The sequence below is a fragment of the Mixophyes fleayi genome, chromosome 5 (assembly GCF_038048845.1).
Source record: "Mixophyes fleayi isolate aMixFle1 chromosome 5, aMixFle1.hap1, whole genome shotgun sequence".
NCBI lineage: Eukaryota > Metazoa > Chordata > Amphibia > Anura > Limnodynastidae > Mixophyes > Mixophyes fleayi.
Genome location: NC_134406.1, coordinates 23,874,741 through 23,897,663, shown reverse-complemented (window position 1 = coordinate 23,897,663; position 22,923 = coordinate 23,874,741). Strand labels below are relative to the sequence as shown.

Here is a 22,923-nt window from a genome sequence, read left to right as displayed (position 1 = left end):
ATCAATTTACTTGAATCCTGTGTCCCATTAATATTGGCCATGACGTGCCTTACGGATATCAGAGAATCCTACTGAATGTATAGGCTGCATTCTCTCGTGCAAACTAGATGCTTCTACTATGTGTAGGTGATTGATGATTCTCTTTAATAAGTCTGTCCGTTGGTCATGATGTAAAACATATATATTGCTTTCAAGATGTTATTGTCATTTTAAATATAATGTCCCTTTAATTTTATAAAGGTCAATGATCTGTAGTTCTGGTATTATCGCTTTCTGAACCATGCCTGCATAAATTTAATTTAACACCTTTCCTATGAAGTATGTACACAAACCACGATGTGATAGTTTCATCATATATTGATAAGATACCATTAATATTCATTGTTTAACAGCAGCTATGGGCCCATGTATCACATCTCTCCTTATGTCCTTCCCAAGCCGATAAACTTTGTGTTATCAGTTAATATTCCTGGGTGGTATATTATGTTCATGGGGTTCTTTGATAAATTCACTGTACTAAGACTTCACACCTTAAAAATTAAATTATAGCTTCTTTTTTTTTCAGGCTTCTGCTGTTCCTCTACCCATATGTTTAATTCTGGATGTAATAACCATCAGCAAACCAAAGACTCATAACGTCTTTTCAAAGACAATGTCATTTAAATAAATGATGAACCTTTCCTGACGGGGAGGGTTGGGGAATTAGTGCTGGAGGCTATGAGATATGGTAGCTTATAAATTAGTCATGATTATGAATATTAATAGGCCAGTGTCATTATAATCTGTCATTTTTGTATTTTCGAATTTCCTTGAAGTGAACATCATACAACACTATGGGATCATTTACTTGTTTGGTTTTGAAATTAACCTTAAATGGCAAGTGACCCCAATATTGGATGGGTTCCATGAAGGGGCAGCAGAGGATCTTTCCATGGCATTATACAACGTGTCCCTACGCACAGGTGACAGAATGAAGTGGGCGCCAGGACAGATGTTTTTGTTTTCATATTAGTTGGCAAAATATATTCCTCATTCCTCAGATGACATGTGGGCCGGTAATAGCCATTGGCACGGCAAAGAACACTGAGCCAATCATTTGCTTGCTGCAGAATAATCCGGCGCACAAAGCATTTACGTATCACTGACTGCTGCATATATAATTGCACAGCTGTTATTTGCGCCTCCCATTAAACAGAACACAACTGTACATCCCGGAACTTGCTGTCATTTTGACTCACTAAGCGATGCACTTACCCAGGACATATAATAAAATATAGGTGGATAATACCATAAAATAGCATTTGCTCTACAGCCCAGTATTTTTCAGCTTTATAAATGACCCTAGTTGCTTTCATCATCATCATTTATTTATATAGCGCCAACATATTCTGTAGTGCTTTACAATTGGGGACAAACATAGTAAACTAATAAACAAACTGGGTAAAACGGACAAAGAGGTGAGAAGGCCCTGCTCGCAAGCTTACAATCTATGGGACAATGGGAGTTTGATACATGAGGTTAAGTCCACATTTTGCATTTTGGCCCAGCCAGGCTGCAAAGGTAAAAGTGACTCATAGGCTAAATGATCCTGTCACACAACAATGTTGGTCAGGGGGTAGTTGTGTTGTGTGAAATTGTGTAACGGGTGGTAATAGGGTAATGTAGTGAGGTTAAGAGGGTGGTTGAGGAATATTATAAGCTTGTCTGAAGAGGTGGGTTTTCAGAGAACGCTTGAAAGTTTGTAGATCAGAGGAGAGTCTGATTGTGCGAGGGAGAGAATTCCATAAAGTGGGTGCAGCCCAAAAAAAGTCCTGTAACCGGGAAAGGGAGGATGTAATGAGGGTGGATGAGAGACGCAGATCTTGTGCAGAACGGAGTTGTCGAGTTGGGAGATATTTGGAGTTACTTTGGCTGCAGTTCAGAGTACCTATACTTAAAGTAAGTAGTTATCATACTATTCTGTTACCATCACTGACTATGTGATGACATTGCTTAAATTGGATGAAACAAAGTACATGTCATATTCTCATGCTTTGTTTCTGCAGATGACCATAATAAAACAATGGGGAAGATTTAGGAAACCATCTCAAAAAGAAAAGTGGAGGTGTTGCCCATAGCAAATATTAGTGTATCTATCTAGACAGTTATAAAATTATTTTGCACCATTCATCAAACATTAGTTGTGTTTTATTTATTATTAACGGTACATAATTCATAAATATTTTTTCTTATTATAATATATTTCCTAAGTAGGAGACCTTAAGATAATGAAAATGAGACTGCCAGTGACCGTTACTTTTAGTGAGCTATTGCAAAATAGAAGTACTATTTGTTTTCAAAAAATTAAATTTGGAAATCAATATTAAAATAATAATAATGTTGCCGTTAATTTACTGTATCCTTTAACTAAATCCATCCAGAGTTCTACCTGTCTGATGTTTACTGCTGCTGAAGCTTTTTGTACATCAGTCTGGAATGGTAGAAGAAATGCAGGAGGGACAGCACAAAGAAGACTGGAGCTTCATAGATTTGTATGAATGGCTTGCAGTTGCCTAGGTAACAAATTATTTCCATAGACTGGTGTATTCCGCCACTTTGGCATGACATGTCCTGTCATTGTAATTGGTTGAGGCCTAAATTTGGACAACAGTTGGCATTTGCATCAGAAAGCTGACATCTACTTTCCCTCAAAATCCATACACACACAAATATATAATATTTTTTTATTGGATATCCCAAAGTTCTTTCCCAATAGTCTTATCCGTTTTACCTTTTTTTTTCGTTTAGCGCCCAAGGTCAAGTTTGCTAAATTTTAAGCCCCCGATTACCATTCACATTTTATACCAAACGGTGACCTCAAATTTAATACCAGTATCTGACCTTCCATACATTATACCAGCCTCATGCTCCCATTGGATATACCAGTCATGTGTTCTCATTCAGTATAACAGCCTTGTGTTCCCTCTCAATACAAAAGTTTAAAAAACAAGGGGGAAGTGAAAGGAGGAGTGAAAGAGGAGAAGAAAGGCCTACTCTTGAACAAGTGGGAGAGACTGCTAGCAAGTCAGCACTTACAGTGCGGGATGAGTGCTTGGGGTGAGATAGTAATAATCGGGCAGCATCTTTACCAAAGCCAACCATCTACCCCTATCTCTGTCTCGGCCCTGGTGATTGCAGCAGTTCCTAGCCAACTATTTTTCTCTGGTTCCTTTAAGAAGTTCTGCACCCTTTCAAAACGCTTCATACACTGATGCCTGGGTGATGTGATATTATTTATTTACCATAACTTCATGGAGAGATACTTCAGCTTTCAGACATTACCTGAATTATATAGCCAGCAACAATGGCACTTGCAGGTTATAAGTAGAGATGTTCACTGACCCTTGTGTTTTGGTTTTGGATTTGGATTAACTTTTTTTTGGGTTTTGGCAAAACCGCCCTTGTGTGTTTTGGTTTTGGATCCCTATTTTTTTTTTTTCTAAAAATCCCTATTTTTATTTCTAAAATCACATAATTTGTTGTTTTTTTTTGTTCCTACATTATTATTAACATCAATAACATTAATTTCCAATCAATTTTTGTCAAGTGACAAGAACACTGCTACCCCTCCTGTTTCTGTATGAGCAATGTCACTGGAGAATAGAGTGACAAGAACACTGCTACCCCTGTTTCTGTGTGAGCAATGGCACTGAGCAATGTCACTGGAGAATGGAGAGTGACAAGAACACTGCTACCCCTCCTGTTTCTGTATGAGCAATGTCACTGGAGAATAGAGTGACAAGAACACTGCTACCCCTGTTTCTGTGTGAGCAATGGCACTGAGCAATGTCACTGGAGACTGGAGAGTGACAAGAACACTGCTACCCCTCCTGTTTCTGTGTGAGCAATGGCACTGAGCAATGTCACTGGAGACTGGAGAGTGACAAGAACACTGCTACCCCTGTTTCTGTGTGAGCAATGGTGCTGGATCTCCTGGGGAGGGAGGTACTTAAGGATTCCAAAACCCGCGAGATCAGACAATGCAACAATGACGTTTTGCCTCAATTCAGATCCAATGATGCGCAAAAGTACCGAGCCGGCTCGTGAGCCTACTCAGATCCTCTAAGTTCGGGTGGACTCGGTTTTCAGAAAACCGAGTCCAAGCATCTCTAGTTATAAGACGGTCCTGCCTAATGTTCTAAAGCGAAGAAACATCGAAATAGCAAAAATACATATAGTAATAAAAAATATAATAGAAGGAATTGGACAGTTCAATTATTTATCAGTGTTATATTTTCATTATAGCTGTCCTTATACTGGTAAACATAAGGCACTGGGTTATTCATGTAATATTGGTACATCTTGTATGCTTGTATTGTACCTTTTATAAAGGATCTCTGTGAAAAAAGTAGCGAGGACAGAACTCATTACAGAGATTGTGCTAACAGCGATCATTCCAACATTCCAGCCATATCAGCTTTTCAACAACCACCTCATAAAAGTCTCTGGTCTCTCTTATGTGAGAGTTCCCTGTCCCTGCAGCATTAGTCGCTGGTGTGAAATAACGTGGACCCTAAACAGGTCTATAGATTCCAGGAGTTGTATGTTGTTTGTTGTTTGATATGCAGGTTATGTCTGTAACTTACAACTGAATATTCTAAATTTCAGTGGATTAATTTTTCTTTCTATGTTAAAGTTTGTTTCATTCATCATTGAGAGGTATATGCACTAAGCTTTTTTGACACTTAAAAGATGCGGAAACAGTAGTTTTCGCATCTTTTAAGTATGTTTGCTTTGCTATGGATTAACTGTCTAACAGAGGTGATTTCACAGAAATATCCGTTTAGGCAAATATCGTGCAGCATCACAGTCCCCATAGATTACTATGGGGGCTGCGATGTTCTGCAATGCACCAAGCTTTGATAAGCTGTGCATGATGCAGACAGGTAGCGCTATCTCAGGATGGCGTTACCTGTCACTTCCTATGGGATTCTGCTGAAGGCTCTTCGACTTCACAGAATCCGTTACAGTATTAGTGCTGTGCGCACTTCCTCCTATTACCGGCAGCGCTAAGCTAATAGGAAAATTAGATCGCAGGAGGGGTCACTTCACCGGGGCTCCCAGAGCAGCCCCGGCATGATGCATTCAAGCTGTGCATATATATCACTACGATGTGCAGCGATGCATATTTAGGTGCGCAGCATCTTATTGATGCATAGACCCTTTAATCTTCAAAGTGTACCATACAAAACTGCATTAAAGTGATTTTATTGAAAGGGGACAAATTTTCAGAATGGTTGGGCAAGCTTGAGTTAACACAACCCATACCTTCCAACATTTAGACATACAGAATGGTGACAAAATGGACACATTCCCTGATTCATTCAAACCCCACCCCCAGTCCACCCAAATCCCACCCCCGATCCACCCAAAGTTAATGGTACAGTTGGTTTAGAATCCTGTGAACTCTTTAACATTTGGAAATTCCATGCATGATTATCTGACTTGTGCACAGAAAAAGTCGGACTCCTAATTGAAAATCTGAACATGAGCTTTGCAATAGTGTTTTTTTAGAAGTGAGTATTTTCTATTACAGGCCGATTTCAAAGAGCTTGTTGATGTGAAAAGAGAAGTTACCGTAGTCAGTAAAACTACTGATGCATACCAAATGTGCGCTCCCTCTCCCCCGCTAGCAAAGAATAGCCAGCTACGGTCTTGCTGCCATAGAGGAACAATAGAATGTGTCTGCTGCATGATGTCATTCTTAGGAGCCAAAAAGCAGACTCTATATTTTATTCAAGGGTGGCTTTACATTGTTCAACATGATGGGAATGTGGAGGGATAAGCTTTCTGGCTCATTTTAGAGGCCTCGGGCCGTCCATGCATTTCAGATTTACAAATGACAGCCGCGACCAATTAGGGAGAATTATTATACCCCTAAGTGACATTTATTAAGACTTTGAATGTAGAACCACATGGTATTCTCTATTGTGGTGTGACTTTCAGAGACCAATAAATGTTTTTTGGTTTTTTTTGTGCTGTTTTATGATAAAGAAACAAATAAGTATATATTACTGGAGCAATGTACTGCCACAATAGTTTTTTGCAACATTTACTACGCTGAACTGTAATCTTACTTTGTAGTCTTCTTTTTTGAGTTTTCTTTTTGCACATTTGCTATCATTTTGAGGTTATGCAAATATGTCACTAACCAGCGCAGTTGCCCGTGTTTCCCCATTTATTACCAGTGCAGACTATTGTACAGGCACGTGTACCCGTGATTGAAATGCTGCTAGCAGCATAACCGTGAAGCAGGATTTCTTTTCCCCAAATAATTATTGTGCATTTGGACATTAAGGGTGTTTGTAGCCATTCTGCTGTCTGAGATGTCAACTGAAAATGTGGCCTATTTAAACCACTGTAAACATTTGTATATGACTTGAGTGCACACGTGATATTTTCCAAACATTACTTGATCCACCAGCGTAAAGTAAATACCACTAATTTAGCCATTGGTATCAAGCATATTTGCATATTTAAAATTAATTATCTTCGTCTAGCTGCCCTCTACAGTGTACTCCCTGAGACATACCTCTGTTGGACATGTATAATCAGAAAGGATTGCTTGGGGAAAGATCTGTGGGAGTTTAGATAATTAAATTAGGTAATTTATTGAGCAAGGGTTACATTTTTTCAGATGCTAATTCCCCACTTTAAGCATCCATTAATTGAGTGTCCCTATAGATGGGGAAAGCAGGCCGGTGATATAACCGTGCATGGTGTAGATTTTTAATTAAATGAAAAGTGTTTTTTTAAAAAAGACATCGGCACATTGCTATGAGTTGACAAGGGTAACCCCACTTTAAATGTAGCTTTTGTTCATGCGTTTGTGATAGATCCACTATTCCAATTTAAAGGGGTATTGTCATATTTGTGTATTTTAGCTGTGTATGTGGATGAGGTAGAAAATTGTGGATACAATCTGTTTTTAAAAGGCCAGCATCAGCCCAGGGGCTCCTAAATCTCAGATCATAAGGAAAAATGTAATATGTTGATAATTCTTGATGCAGCACGGTGGCTAAGTGGTTAGTACTTCTGCCTCACAGCACTGGGGTCATGAGTTCAATTCCCGACCATGGCCTTATCTGTGAGGAGTTTGTGCATTCTCCCCGTGTTTACGTGGGTTTCCTCCGGGTGCTCCGGTTTCCACCCACACTCCAAAAACATACTGGTAGGTTAATTGGCTGTTATCAAACTGACTCTCTATGTCTGTCTGCATTTGTTTGTTAGGAAATTTAGACTGTAAGCTCCAATGGGGCAGGGACTGATGCGAGTGAGTTCTCTGTACAGCGCTGTGGAATTAGTGGCGCTATATAAATAACTGGTGATGATGATGAATCCTTTTTTTTTTTTATGTTCTATTTTTATCTCCTGAATCGCTATGCCACCAATCACCACCCAGTATATATAGATGGTGAGGTGTAAATATGATTAAAAATAAATCGCTAAATAAATTGTAATTGGTATTTCTAATGTATTTAAGTGAATGCGGATTCACGCAGCCTCTCTAGTCTAGGACGGTGCTTAAGTTTAATTTTCTAACACCAAAAGCCGAGTGGGGCATGAACAGACTATGAAATGTGAAGAACATCTGTTTTAAGAAACTCTTGGAGAAACCATTTATTCACTAGGAATAAGTAAATTCTGGTGTAAATTCCATGAACATGTGACAAGTAAGTATAATCTCTCACCTTGGCACAGAGACATCCATCTATCGTATAAATCACATTGGGAGGTAAGTCCAGTAAAATCATGTCCCAATTTTAACAGCAGCTTTAGGTGGGCTCCAGTTTTGGTGCAGAAGAATCTATAAATAAGTGGTGAGGGCGCAATATTAAAATCTCCGGACACTGTCAAAGAGACCTCTCTGTGCGTCTCTATTATTGTGACTGTCCAGTTTAAGGTCACACAGGGAAACTAATGTGAAAATATGTCCCTGTAGCTCATCTATTAGAATAAGGTATCTGCTTTCATTATCTCTAATAATTCTCTGATCTTTACTTGGTACAGCTGCACCATTGTGTTTTTAGGAAGCGTTCAAAGTAAAACACTGGGGATAGTGTTGAACATGGAATAGAGGTTGACCTTTGGCAAAAGAAATGTGTCTCAAGAACCCACACAATACTGGCTCTGTTGTGCCAGAAAGACTTCAGGGCAAGCTTATGCTTGTTGGGGACTTCAGACCTTTATTATTAAGGGTCAAAAGTTTGATTGGGGGATCGAGTTGTCAGGTGACATTTTTTTAAGGGACCATTCCCATGACTCTTGCTTTATCGTTGGACGTCCCATTTCATGCCGCATCTTCCATGAAATTGCTCTACGCATGTCCAGAAATGGACGGTATGCCAGTGAACGCAATTGCATGCAATTCATGTCCAAATGCAAACAACACTTCTGACTGCCTAAGACCTGAGGGGCGAGAAGGGTAGATGCATGTAAGCAATATACAGTAGGGTGTGCAGAGGTCAGGGTACTTGATCACGGACTTATGTGCATACAAATTATGTTAACATTACGTGCCAAGATGAATCAGGACCTCTGACTAAGAAATATGTAAGAGGATTGAAAAGGATCAAAAATTACATAAGCAGGAGGGAAAGTTGATGTACTGTAAATAGAGCCAGAATTATAGCTCAGATAAATCATTGCAGCCATAAGTATGAGGGGTAAGCATACAATTCTGCAGCGATTAGTTGGGACAATAGGTCGACCAGTAAGGTTTGTCGTGTTAGTACATTTATCCTGAGAGTATACAGATAAGTATAGAACCTGATTATGATCATAATAAACTGGTTACAGTAAACACAGAAGTATGTATAGCAGTAGCAGTATCTGGGCAGGAGATCCAGGAGATACTACAACGGTTCCCCCACCTTCCAATGAGCTGGCACTAGGGCATGTCCCTGCTTATGGACTATCTACCATGATGAATAAAGGATATACACCCAGAAGTCTTGTGACTTCATCAACAAACTGGATATTGCATTCTGCCACTTGGCTGACACTTGTCTAGACGAGGTGCTCTGGCCGTGCGCTCTCTGGATGTTCTGTTTTATAGGATATGAAGAATCTTAATCTGGAGAAAATCCTGAGTGGCTTTTACTATTCTTGTTGATATCAGAATTATTAGGCTTCCCCATCTGTAGGAACTGCAGGCCTCTAGTGAGATACAGTTGGAGACCCTACAAGGGTTCTTCTCCATTACACATGCCCTGCTCTGAGAATTCATTATTTTGCTACAAAAAAATGAATCCTAGGTAGGGTGTTTGAGGTTGAGGGGTCCACTTTGGATTTGGTATTTGGTGTAATTAATTCGTCACTGGTCAAGGACACAGGGTAGTATAGATAACATCATAAAATATACTCTACATGTGGCCTTACATGTTTTCTCCTGGGGATTTATACAGGTAGGTCACATTTCTCTGGGAGTTTCCTCCAAATTTTATCAAATTTTTTCAGTATCTCCTCTTGCTCCTCATGTAACTTAATTAGCTCATTATGTTTGTTCATTTGCTGGTCGGTGCTTTATCCTTCCCCTTAAAGTCCATCCAGAGATCTTTTAGTGAGTTCTGCTTTCACATCTTCACAGAGGAAAGGGAGAGAGATTGCAGAGAGTGGGAGGGTAAGAGGTGCTTATATTGGGTCAAGAGTCATCACTCTGATGTCTTTCTCTGGGGTAGAAAGCCTGCCAGTCCCAAGACTTCCATGGGTCCACCTTCTAGGGACCTCTGTGAACACATGGGTCCACCTTCTAGGACCTCTGTGAACACATGGGTCCACCTTCTAGGGACCTCTGTGAACACATGGGTCCACCTTCTAGGACCTCTGTGAACACATGGGTCTTGGTTAGAAGAAGTGAGAAATTGAGCTAGTTGTTTCTATCTTGTGTTTCCTGGATGACATTCGCTATGAGGTACTTATAAATTGTTTGAAACAACTCTTGTGGAAAATAGCCACTTTATTTGCAGTGAGATTGAGGTGTCTGCTTCCTAGCTGATTCAGTGCACATCCATCCAGGATTTTGTCGGCCCCCACTATTGCTCCATCAATTTGAGCACTGATTTATAATAAATGTGGATACAGTGTCAAATATATTAATTTCTCTCAGAGTATGAGAAACTGTACATGTATATTTGTAAATATTGTTAGCTATTTATTATAAGAACCTTTGTTTTATACAGCACTATTTACAATGTAATGTAACTTTTCTCCAAATGTGTATAATTGTTACATATGTGTACATAATAACTTAATGCGCTAACTTCACATTTGTACATCATTTAAATACTCCATAATCTAACTACAGACCAGTAGTCGATGTGGGCTGGTATATGGAGGTATGCCTTACCGCCATTTCTCCTACTGACTTCATTGTAAAACTGTCAAATTCCATTCACCTACATGTTACATACCGCCACTTCTAACGTTCCTCTTCAACCAATACAGCAGACTATATTAATATTTGTAATAACTGCCTTTGTAATTTACAGTTACACAGTTAGTCAATTTGCTGGGATTTCAATCAGTCTCAAATAACAAACAGGTCCAGAACTGCTAACCCAGATAAATAATGTAATATTCCCTAAGCATAATGTAAACAGTATAATATTGGCTAAATTATATAATGCAATGTTGCCTAAACTAAATAATGTATTTTACCAAACCACAGTCTAAATAATGTAATATTACCTAAACTAAATGTAATTTCCCTGAATTAAATAATATAATTACCTATAAATAAACTAAATAATGTAATGTTTCTAAGTAATTGTTGTAATATTTCCGAAACATAACTTAAAGTGTGTAATTACATAAATAATGTAACATTCCCTTACCATAAAGTAAATAAGTCAGTATTCTCAAATATAAATAAGGTAATATTGCATAAACATAAAATATAATGTGCCCTAAAACTGTCTCTGTGTCAAATTAACACTTGCTACATCTGTACAACAGATTAAATAACAGGATTTTACATTTCAATATGTAAGAAGTGGCCAAGAGCCCCAAATTAGAATTGGTAGGGCAACATGTCACTTTACTCCCAAAACCACTTTGATCTACTATAGGTAAATGAAATGTTATTAAATCCCCCCACCCTCCCTACTCCTTAAAACTATCATGATCATGCTAACCTAATCCAAACTACTAATGCCCAGGCTAATTTACCTAATCTGTGATTGCTTCTGCCACTCGATGCACACTGCCATATTGATACCAGGTGCATGAACATATTTGACACTTTTATTATTTAAATTTTGCATGTTCACGGTCACTAGCATCCTGGCATCTCAGGGCAGAATGAGAGGCATCCACTCTGCCAACTTTGCTTCTCTTAGGGGAGAGTCGCCTCTATTTACTTAGAGGGTGAGCCAGTTGTAGCACCCTGAAGCTCTAAAATAGAAAGGGGAAAGCATAGGGGGAGAGGGCAAAAGACCAAAATAATTCTATAACAATGCCAGAAAGTGATAGGTCCTCATTAAGCACTACACATACTTGTAATCTTTATGTTTAGTTAATGAACCATTAAAATCCTTATGCTAAACTAGCTCCTGAGTATCCATCTGTAGGACATTAACCTTACCCTTTCTTCACAGAAATTGCATCTTTATGACATCACCTTTTTACTACTATATTGAAATACACTAATCTCCTGTCTATAATAAAGCATTTTAGCACAGTACATAGTCATTGCTGATCTAGAACACTGTATGTTTGCTTACTAATCATATTCATTAGTGCTGAATGCTGGGTAATATCTGAGTGTTGTGCAGGTTTGTGTTATTATGTATGCAGCAATAGGATGCACTTTGTTTGAACCCTATAAATTATTTTGCCTCGTCAGTTCCAGTCTGTTTGAATTCTGGAAGTTTTTGCGCCACCTCAGCTGGTTAATTATAATATTTTCTAATGTGAACCATGTTCTGTCAAAGTGCTCCCGTTTCCATTTGATACAATCCTTGCCCCAGGCTGCAAGGGCGAAGGGTACAAATCCTGTTTTAATGGCATTTTTAAATTAAATGCTTTCCTTCATTCCTTAGAAAGGTGTCTTTCATAAATAAGATTTATATGGCCTGGTTAAGTTAATCGTGTTATCAAGTAAATGTTATAATTAATGACTTGGTTCAAAGGCTTTTGTCATAAAGGGAAAAGATAGCCTATTTATTAGTAAATAATACTCTGCCTTTATTTTTCTGTAAATGTTTATTAAAACACTACAGCAAGAGCCCAATTGCTGTACTGCTTCCCACTTATTAACTTAATGTCCCACTTTTAAACCTCTTGCGCCTTTGCTCTATAACACTATCACCTTTTTGGTCTGGAGTTTAGCTCTATAAGAATATATTATTGGCTCCAGAAGTCCTTCTGGTTATTCTAAGTTTGTGATAATATCCACTCTATATACTTTGAAAGTTTTGTCGGCAAAGGCTTATAGCCACTGGTGTTTATTACATGTGTTGTACTAGCGTTCTTAATGTTAGTAAAATGCATGCAAAGGAGTCTGACACTAGAAACCATTGTTTCCACAGTCACCATACCCAATATCACTATTACTAGCATAGCGGTAATTGTCCATTTGCATTCCAGTTTTCAGAATGCCTTGCATTCCACTTTTTTGCGCTTATTGTTGTTAAATGCATTGAGGAAAGCTATATTGGATACTTAAATGCTAAATTTTTGATAAGACCCAGCTGGGTATGTGTGACATGTAGGTGTAAAAGGGTTATTCAGAAAAAGATAACCTGGTCTGTCAAAAAAGTCTAAAATTCTCCATAGATATTCCTCGCACTAACTGTTAAACACAAAGTCCTGCCAACACTAAGATTGATTTCAAGAGCTGACACTCTCAGTAAGTCTTCAGTTACTTCCTGACTAATCCTAAAATTTAATTGCAATCTAATTTAATCAGTTACTGTAAAGCAAACAATTACTTGTATAAATAGAACATTATAAAAACCAAACTCACATGATTTTTTTAAGAACACAAAGACAGAATGTTATTAAATGGAGTTTAATATGACAAAAACAATGCTTATTGAATAAATATGATGATAGCAAACTGTCATACAGAAATATAAATGCAAAACAGTTTTCATAAAATAAAATAGAAAAACAGAGAAAATGACAATAGCACACTCACATGCTCTTTAGCACAATCTGCTGCTGGGGAAGGCGCTAGAAAGCATGGGTAATTCATCAGTAGAAGACTGAGCCCCATAAAGTGACCAATTCTAATTTAATTTCAGTACCTTTAAAACCTTGTTTTTTGTTGCTGAAACCACTCTCCCCTGTGACATAATAGCAAAAGGTGTGCTGATTTGCTAATCTGTTTTATTATTTTTTATTGGTCTTTGTCCAAAAACAATTCTAGTACTAGGTTCTGTAAATAGATGGAAGCAGACGATGTGCAGAGCATAGATATGACTTTAATTCCACTACATGCAGTATGATTTTCCACATATACATATAAAATATGATTACATTATATTGATTCCTTGGGGAGATACCTAATTCCTACAGTTTTCTTAAGGGGTATGTATATATCAGTGACACATTAATTACAGCTGTTATAAATTTATACAGTGGTCTTCTCAAACATGGGTTATGGTATAGATTATGGTAAGTATTGCTTTGATTTATTGTAGTTCCCATAAAGAATATACACTGAACTTAAAGTTCAGATATGTTTCTTTGTAGCAAAAGTAATTTTACAGTGTTTTATCTGTTGAGCTCATAGCTAAGCAATAAACAAAAGCTGATTCCTTTTTTATGACACCAGGGCATATCTGTATAAACAATTTGCAAGGTGACAGACAACAGGCTCCTGAAGTATGCATCTAAATATATTAACCTCTTCTTTGCTTAGACATTGTGGTTTTTCTGGACACTTGTTCTATAAAGAAACTTTATATTTTGATTATGCCCACATTAATATATCATTTTCCTAATTATCCTGATTAGGCTATAGTAATGAAAGCTAGTAACAAATGCATTTCAATTACCCTTCTGTTTCACATACATTTTTGTTGGTTAAAAGTGCATTAATGCAAAGCCAATGGGTTTGTGGCCCAAAAGTGTGAATATAAAAATATGTATTTTTGTAACAAATTTTGTGTCCCTTTATGACCATTTCAAACCTTTAAAAAGTAGAGAAGTATCACCTGGGATAAGCAGAAAGTTGTATAAGAAGTAGAGAAGTATCACCTGGGATAAACAGAAAGTTGTATAAGAAATAGAGACGTATCACCTGGAATAAGCAAGGAGTTGTATAAGAAGTAGAGAAGTATCACCTGTGATAAGAGGGAGTTGTATAAGAAGTAGAGAAGTATCACCTGAGATAAGAGGGAGTTGTATAAGAAGTAGAGAAGTATCACCTGAGATAAGCAGGGAGTTGTATAAGAAGTAGATAAGTATCACCTGGGATAAGCAGGGAGTTGTATAAGAAGTAGAGAAGTATCACCTGGGATAAGCAGAAAGTTGTATAAGAAGTAGAGAAGTATCACCTGGGATAAGTAGGGAGTTGTATAAGAAGTAGAGAAGTATCACCTGGGATAAGAGGGAGTTGTATAAGAAGTAAAGAAGTATCACCTGGGATAAGCAGGAAGTTGTATAAGAAGTAGAGAATTATCACCTGGGATAAGAGGGAGTTTTAAAGGAAGTAGAGATGCTCACTGACCCCCGTGAACTGGTTTTGGTTTTGGATCTGGACTAGCTTCGTATTTTAGTTTTGGTTTTGGATTTTTTTTAGAAAAAATCCTAAAATATGCTGAAATCACATATTTTTGCTCTTTTTTGTTCCTACATTAATATTAACCTCAATAACACTAATTTCAAGTCATTTGCAGTCAATTTTGACCACCTCACATATCACTATATTATTTTCATACACTTTCGTACAAATACTGCAGCGACCTGGCTGGATGGTAAGCGACAGAGCAATGACACAAACACATAGCAGTTCTTAGCACATCTAGGACACATTGGCACACAGCAGTGGCAGAAAAGATAAATGGGGGTCCTCCCTTCCTCCCACCCACCGTTATGTTGGATCTTAAAAAGGAATCCAAAAATCACGAGATCCGAGATCTGACAATGTAACAATGATGTTTTCCCTCGTTTTCGATTCCGTGGGCGCGCGAAAGTGCCGAGCCAGCTCGGCTTGGTACTCGGATCCCCTAAGTTCGGGTGTGTACGGTTCTCGAGGAACCGTGCCTGAGCATCTCTAATAAGAAGTAGAGAAGTATCACCTGGGATAAGAGGGAGTTGTATAAGAAGTAGAGAAGTATCACCTGAGATAAGCAGGGAGTTGTATAAGAAGTAGAGAAGTATCACCTGGGATAAGCAGGGAGTTGTATAAGAAGTAGAGAAGTATCACCTGGGATAAGCAGGGAGTTGTATAATGGTTGGGATTCATGGAACTCCAGTCTTTGGGGGTTTCCAATGTTTGCTCACCGTAGCAGTTTCTTGGTACTTACTCTGGACCTCTGCTGGACAGCATATGTAAGACTTCAGGAGAAATGATGGAGCCAACACAGTTTTCTGAATGCCAAGCAATCCCTGCTTGATTGTTTGGAAAACACCTTTAAGTTCATCATGATTTGTTCAACAACTGCTTGAGCAAGATGTGGAAGGAACGACATGACTTAAAGGATAATTCCAGCCTAACTCTCAGAAGTTACACCCCATCCCAAAAGATTAATTATCATGGGTGCAGATGTTTATGGTGTCTGTTGATGTCTTGTCCCCGCATTGCTGGCTTCTGCTCCCGGTCTAAGAATAGATTAGAATACAATAGAGTACGGCAAACATCGCATTACACTCTTTGCTCTTGCCAACTGGTCTTTTTCTAGACAGGCAGCGTGTTGTCCACAGAAGCCAGCAGAGGAAGACCAGGGACATTCAAGACCATGGGGAACCTGCAGAGCACTGGATTGAACTAAATAAACGTTTGGAATGGGGTATAACTTTTTTGAAATAACAGCCAAAACTGAACATGTGCGATTCTTCTTTAAGACATCATAATTAATTTCCATAAAAGCAGATTATTGTATTTTAAACTATTCCTGCTGTCTAAATTTGTCCAGTCTGCATAAGCCTCACTGGTTCTTGATGGCAAGCCTCGTGGCGCAATTCGATGGGCGAACAGGAGGATAAGTGGGAAGAGCATTGGAGGAGGCTAAAAGAAGGAGAATAATTGTGACTCAAATATATTTTTGTTAATATGACATTTTATTGAATTCTAAAAAATAACCATTATGTCTCCTTTAAATATAATCCTTTGGGTCAATAATAACATTGCCCATTGCCGGAGGCAAATTCATTGCTCTACCAAAATTAACTTTTGAAAGAGACATCTACAGTATAAGGAACAGTGCCTTATTTTACTTGGTAAGGAGAGATCTATACAACCTATTTAAATGATATTTCATTATAATTTCATAGAACATTTTTACATAAAATAGTTTATACCAGAATCGTATTGCCCTGTGTGAGCTCTGCAGATTTCCATCTCAGCTGTTTGACACACAGTAGTTATTGGAATGTTACTGCATTTTCATCTTTAATTTTGCTGTGTGAAGTGCTGAAAGCGTTTCATTCACAGTTTCAGATTACTTCACTTTCATCCCATGTGTAGCGGAGGAAATGACTCCCTCTTGGAAAACCTCAGTCATGACTCAGATTCCCCATAGGACCATGCCTTCTCGTTTCATTTCAAGTTCACATTTTTTCCCCTGCGCCTGAATTTCGATTATAATAAAAAGTGAAAGCCATTGAAGACATTTCACACATGCATAAAATGGATACGATAGACAATAGCATCATTTTCTGGACTGATTCACAGTGTAAATGTTGTGATATTACTAGGACAGCAGTTAAACTGCTCATGTAGGAGAGGGATCTGCCGCTGTTGTCATTATCTGTCCCAGTCAAAGGCAGCAGTGCATCCTGGGGTTTGTAGTTCAACTATAAATTTCCTTTGTCGTTCAGTCGCATTCTTCTTTTAGTCCATTCGAAAATGTTTTACTTGTAATCCACATGAAAACACAAACTGCATTGCATGGAGCCCCCCCTGCTGAATGGCTATGAACTAAACTGACTGGGACTCCCCTTTAGGTGTTTAGCCAATCGCAAATAGTTTCCTGCCCTACCTAGGATGTGTTTGGCTGGCTGCTTTGATCACACATCAATCGAGATTAAATTGATCTCTAATGGAAAAGCAAATTGACAATGCTTGGAAAATCCTTTCTTGTCAATGGGCCATTCATTTCAATGGAGTTTCTTCATGTAGCCCATAGCTCAATTGGAATGAATAAGCCATCAACAGAAATTGGAAAAATAAATCACAACGCTGGTTGAAATGCTTGTATTAACCCCGTTTGGGTATGTACACAATGCACTTCATTAGAGATCAGTGACATGTTTGGAACAAGCAGCATCCAAAATCGCAAATTTATGCAGATGCCAGTATGAATCCAAATGGGTATGGACGCAGAATAGAATGGGTTTTATGTTAACATATTTTTGCACTAGCATTAAAAACGCAAATCAAGTACAGTATTTAAACGCCAGTGGATAATAGCCTTCATGCAACTTCATGGCTCACTGGTTGTTGTGGGACCCTGCTGGTACTTGTAGTTCCAGTCAGCTGGAGAGCCATAGGTTTTCTAAGCCTGTGTTAGAGAAAACAAAATGTAATTGCCACGGAGTACAACAATACACTCATCCGTAACATGACCAAATAAATACAGAAATGATCCATACAACACTAATGCTGTTTTGAAAGTGAGGTGACACATTTCGGATTTCTTTGCAGTTCCATGAATGTAACGCTTTGTACGCACATCTACATTCACCTGACATTCCTGGAACACAGTGAATAGCTTGTCAACTCCTTCTGTTCTACACAGGCATAATGCTTCAATTTCAGTAATAACTCAGGAAACTAAACCCTCTATAGGTATGCTATTTACAAGTATAAAGCCCTTTATATGTGCATTGTGTGAGTGTGTTGGCCATCTCACCCTTTATGCAATGCATATATTATTTCTATCATTTTGATCAGAATAGAATACAAAACATGTTATGTTCCCAATTCATTTATTATATTTAACTGATACATTTGATATGTAGACATCAACTTGCTTTCTAGAGGTGTATTTTTTGATAACTACACATTACAATGAAAACAAAAAAATAAGAATTAAATGTTTTCTTCAACATCTTTTAAATACAATTTTTCCTAGTAGCCTAGTCACTACTTGGTGAAAGAAACATCAGTACTTTTGGTGTTTTAGGAGTGACAGTTTATCTAGTTGGCTGTGTTAGTAGGTATTATTATTACTTAGTATTAATATTTTTTTAGAGGGCGCCACATGAGGTACTGTACAGAGGGCAAGCAGCAAGACAGTACATAGTATAATTGTACAGTACATTAAACAAATAGCACTGCAACTCACAGCACAGCTACTGCTAGCCTGGAAAATTAAAAGTTACAGGTAACAAGAACAGGAGGGAAGAGGGGCCTGCTCATTAGAGCTGACAATCTAAAGGGACAGGGGCAAACAAACGATTGACACATGAGGGTGAGCTAATGTAAGGGAATCGGAGGACAAGGAGTGAGAGAGAGAGATGGAGGATGAGGCTGAGGTATACTACCTGGTGAAATGGTTAAGTGGGGGACTGGTAGGCTTTTATAAACAGGTGGGTTTTCAATGACCGTTATACAGACTAGGGGGTAGTCTGATAGAACGAGGGAGATTATTCCAGTGGAGGGGGGGGGGGGCAGCACAAGACAAATCTTGGATAAGGGAGTGAGATGTGGTTGCCAGAGGGGAGGAAAGGTGACGGTCACTTGCCGGACAGAGAGATAAGAAATGATCAGTGAGTGGATAACCCTTTTGGTGGCATCCTGGAGGATGGCTGCAGAAAAGTCACTCAAGTATTTTGGAGGAAAAGAGGAGGAGAGAAATGGGGGCGGTAGTTAGACAGTGAGGTGGGGTCAAGATTGGGTTTTTAATAATGGATGAGACAAGAGCATGTTTAAAGGATGAGGGGAAGATGCCAGTGGAGAGGGACGTATTGAAGAGATGAGCAAGCATGTGAGCAGGCATTGGGAGAGAGGAAACAAAGGGAGTGAGAAGAGATGTGACCCAGGGGACAGATTGAGGGAGGAGAGGATAATATAAGAGAATGGACTTTATCACCTGTGGTGGGGCAGAAGGAGCAAAAGTGCAGGTGGCAGGAGGGAGAGGAGGGTGGAGTGGTACGGGTGGCAGGAGGGAGAGGAGGGTGGAGTGGTACGGGTGGCAGGAGGGAGAGGAGGGTGGAGTGGTACGGGTGGCAGGTAGAGAGGAAGGTGGAGTGGTACGGGTGGCAGGAGGGAGAGGAGGGTGGAGTGGTACGGGTGGCTGGAGGGAGAGGTGGGTGGAGTGGTATGGGTGGCAGGAAGGAGAGGAGGGTGGAGTGGTACGGGTGGCAGGAGGGAGAGGAGGGTGGAGTGGTACGGGGGGCAGTAAAGTGATGGGGTGAGATTTCGTGTCTGATGGCCTCAATTTTGGAACTTAAAATGGAGGTAAAATCAGTGACAGTATAGGAGGACAAGAGGGTAATAGGGGGAGGTAAAAGACTGTGTTGAAAGTATCAGAAGGCAGCAGACTGATTGGAGGGCTGATCATACATGAGACGTGAAGGATTGTTTAGCAAGAGAGAGGGCTGAACTGTAGGATGAGAGGATGAACTTGAAATGAAAGAAGTCTGCCAAGGAGCGAATTCCCTCCAGTGGTGTTTGGCAGTACATGTAGGGGTAAATGTATGTCCACCTTACTTCCGAATATGTTTACTGCCTCTTCGATACACTTACAATGTCCAAAATAGAGCATCAGGCAGCTCTTAGGTCCTAACTGTTAGGATATTATGTAGGAATCTGCATTTGCTACATTTATTTTATAATGTTATAATGTTTGCTATGGTAAATAGATTTTTGATTATATCTTTACTCATTTGAAATTATAATTAACAGATTTTAATTGTCGTCTTCACTTGATTTTTTCCTTATTTATGTTTTTATTATGTATACACTTAATGTCATTTTTTATTGCTAACTTGTTTATAGTAATGTATCCCCAACTTGTGTTCTATAGAATATTTTGATTACATAAAAATCGAAGAGAAATAATACAGTTACTACTTGTTTGTCTGAATCAGCCAGTAAATTCCCATCTGATTTTCTGAGAGAGTAATTATATTTTGTGTATTTATTCCAGCATACAGATCTATGTCAATACATGGACAAATACCCCGGAGGACTGAATCCTGACAATGTGAAGGTAAGATGCCCAGTGAGCTCAGTTTTCTTTGTATGCATTGCAGAAAAAAATAGTAAGAGTTGAGCTTTTGGAGTGTTTTAAGGATTTAGTCTATGCGTGTGACCTTTCACACATTCCTCAATCAAGTCGATTTAGCAGGATTTCCAAGTTTATAAATACGCACGAAGGATGTGTGAGTAAATTAAAGTGCATATTTAAAGCATCATCATCACCATTTATTTATATAGCGCCAATAATTCCGCAGCGCTGCACAGAGAACTCACATCAGTCCCTGCCCCATTGGAGCTTACAGTCTAAATTCCCTAACACACACACAGAGACAGAGAGACTAAGGTCAATTTTGATAGCAGCCAATTAACCTACCAATATGTTTTTGGAGTGTGGGAGGAAACCGGAGCACTCGGAGGAAACCCACGCAAACACGGGGAGAACATACAAACTCCACACAGATAAGGCCGTGTCGGGATTTGAACTCATGACCCCAGCGCTGTGAGGCAGAAGTGCTGACCACTAAGCCACTGTGATTAATGATTATTAATATTATTGTTGTTAATTTGTAAGGCGCCACAATGCTCCGCCTTGCCAGACAGTGAGGAAAATACAATATTATTCCCACTGCAATCTGGCTGGACTGATATTCAATCTATTACTCTTAATATCATGTATCAAACTCCTTTTTTCCAATAGATTGTAAGCTTTTCAGCAGGGCGTTCTTACGGCTTTGTCTATTTAGCATTTAGTCTTGCTTTATTACTGTGTTTGCTATCAATTGTAAAGCGCTACAGAGTGTTGGCGCTATATAAATGTTAATATTAATATAGCTGTGATTGTATTCAGTGCACATTCTCATTTTGACTTAAACTTATTGGGGCAGATTCAATTAGCCGCATTATTACCGTTACTATGGTAATTTTTCTGCTGCTTTTTGCTCGCCGCTCTATGAGCCGTGAGAAAAAAATTCAGCGGAGATTTTCTGTCAAATCCCGCGGCCGCGCTAATTGAATCTGCCCCACAAAGCCTCATTTCTTTGTTATTTCATAAATATGCAAAGTGTTTACCTCCTGTATTATGCCCGGTGCCAAAAATAATTATGCACTGTGTATGGGTGAGAGCAGCTGGAAGCACATAGACAAATATATAGTTAATTATTATATATTGAAATTGTAATTATGGGAATTGTCAATCTGCTGCTGCAGTACTTTAATATGGAAGGTGTGTCAAAATAAATCTCAATCCACATGTCTGTTGTTTTAATCAGAAAAATGCTTGCAAACTCCAGATGTGTTGATTTAGAAGGTTTTGTCGATGATTTTACTTAGCGTCGATTTGAATGCCTGTGGGTACAAGCTCCATCACATTAAATCATATTTATGTAATGTATTCATTGACCAGGGATATTTCTATGCAAAGTGAATGTCTTTTCTAAGTTAATGCTGAGAACCTTTAAGAAAGTACTTGAAGAATACTCAGGCAAATTGCTCTAAATTCCATTGTATGATACAATTCTTCGTCTGATAATCTGTTCTATATTCAGCTGCAATACACTTTGCTGCTGTGAATTTTTTAGACTAAAACTGGTCTCTAAAATCAGAATCATTATATTCGTTTTTTCTTTGTATCTGTCATTTTGGTATTCTGCTCACAGTTTGTTCATTAGGACCAGAATCACTGTGTAGGACATTTATCTATTTGAATCTGCAAAATCTTTCATTATTATACATGTTTATGAATGTCCATCAAGGAGGATCATGAAAACACTCTTATACACATTAAAATAAAAATGGCACAGGGACAAAATCAGCATTAATGTCAGTGGACCACCCTCTCCTCCTCAGAACTGGATAATCTATAGGCCTCCATGACTCGCCTCTTCCCTGGTTGTCTTTCTACCTTTCCAATCACTTTTAGTGTGACGTCCTTTCTTTCTTTAGGAGTACTTTAAGGCTGTTTCCTAGAAGAGCTTGGGGTATATTTGCTAAACAGCGAGTTTGAAAAAGTGCAGATGTTGCCTATAGCAACCAATCAGATTCTAGCTGACATTTTGTAGAATGTACTAAATAATTGATAACTATAATCTGATTGGTTACTATAGGCAACATCTCCACTTTTTTAAACCCGCTGTTTAGTAAATTTACCCCCCTATGTTTTTTGTCTACACCACATTCTTGGTAAACTCCTATGGGTTCCACCACTTGTTACGTAAATGAATCTCTCTACTCCAGACTTCTTTCCTACCATCTTGGATTTCTGATTTCTTATCTGCAGTTTCAGCTTGGACGTCTCAGCACCATTTCACATTGAATTTCTACAATACAGAATTGGCAATATTTGCCCCCTTTCGTGCTCCTCATCTTCCACTGTCAACAACACAATCATCAAACCCACTTCTTAGATCTGGGGTCATCCTTGACTCTGACCTCACCTTCCAACCTAACATCTAGTCACTGACCTAATCCTACCACTTTCACTTATATAAATATGTATATGACCTTTTCTGACAGTGATGCCTCCAAGGTCTCGTTATATCTTGTTTTGACTACTGCGATTCTAACTGGCC

The 22,923-nt window shown here is 38.7% G+C and overlaps 1 protein-coding gene across 3 annotated transcripts in view; it reads left to right on the top strand.

Moving 5' to 3' along the window:
- CDK14 (cyclin dependent kinase 14) overlaps positions 1–22,923 on the top strand; it is a 453,985-nt gene that overhangs the window by 168,921 nt on the left and 262,141 nt on the right. For all 3 annotated transcript variants that reach the window (XM_075211845.1, XM_075211846.1, XM_075211847.1), the window contains one exon: positions 20,304–20,366. In XM_075211845.1, coding sequence (XP_075067946.1) covers positions 20,304–20,366 — 63 coding nt within the window. The remainder of the gene's footprint in view (positions 1–20,303; positions 20,367–22,923) is intronic.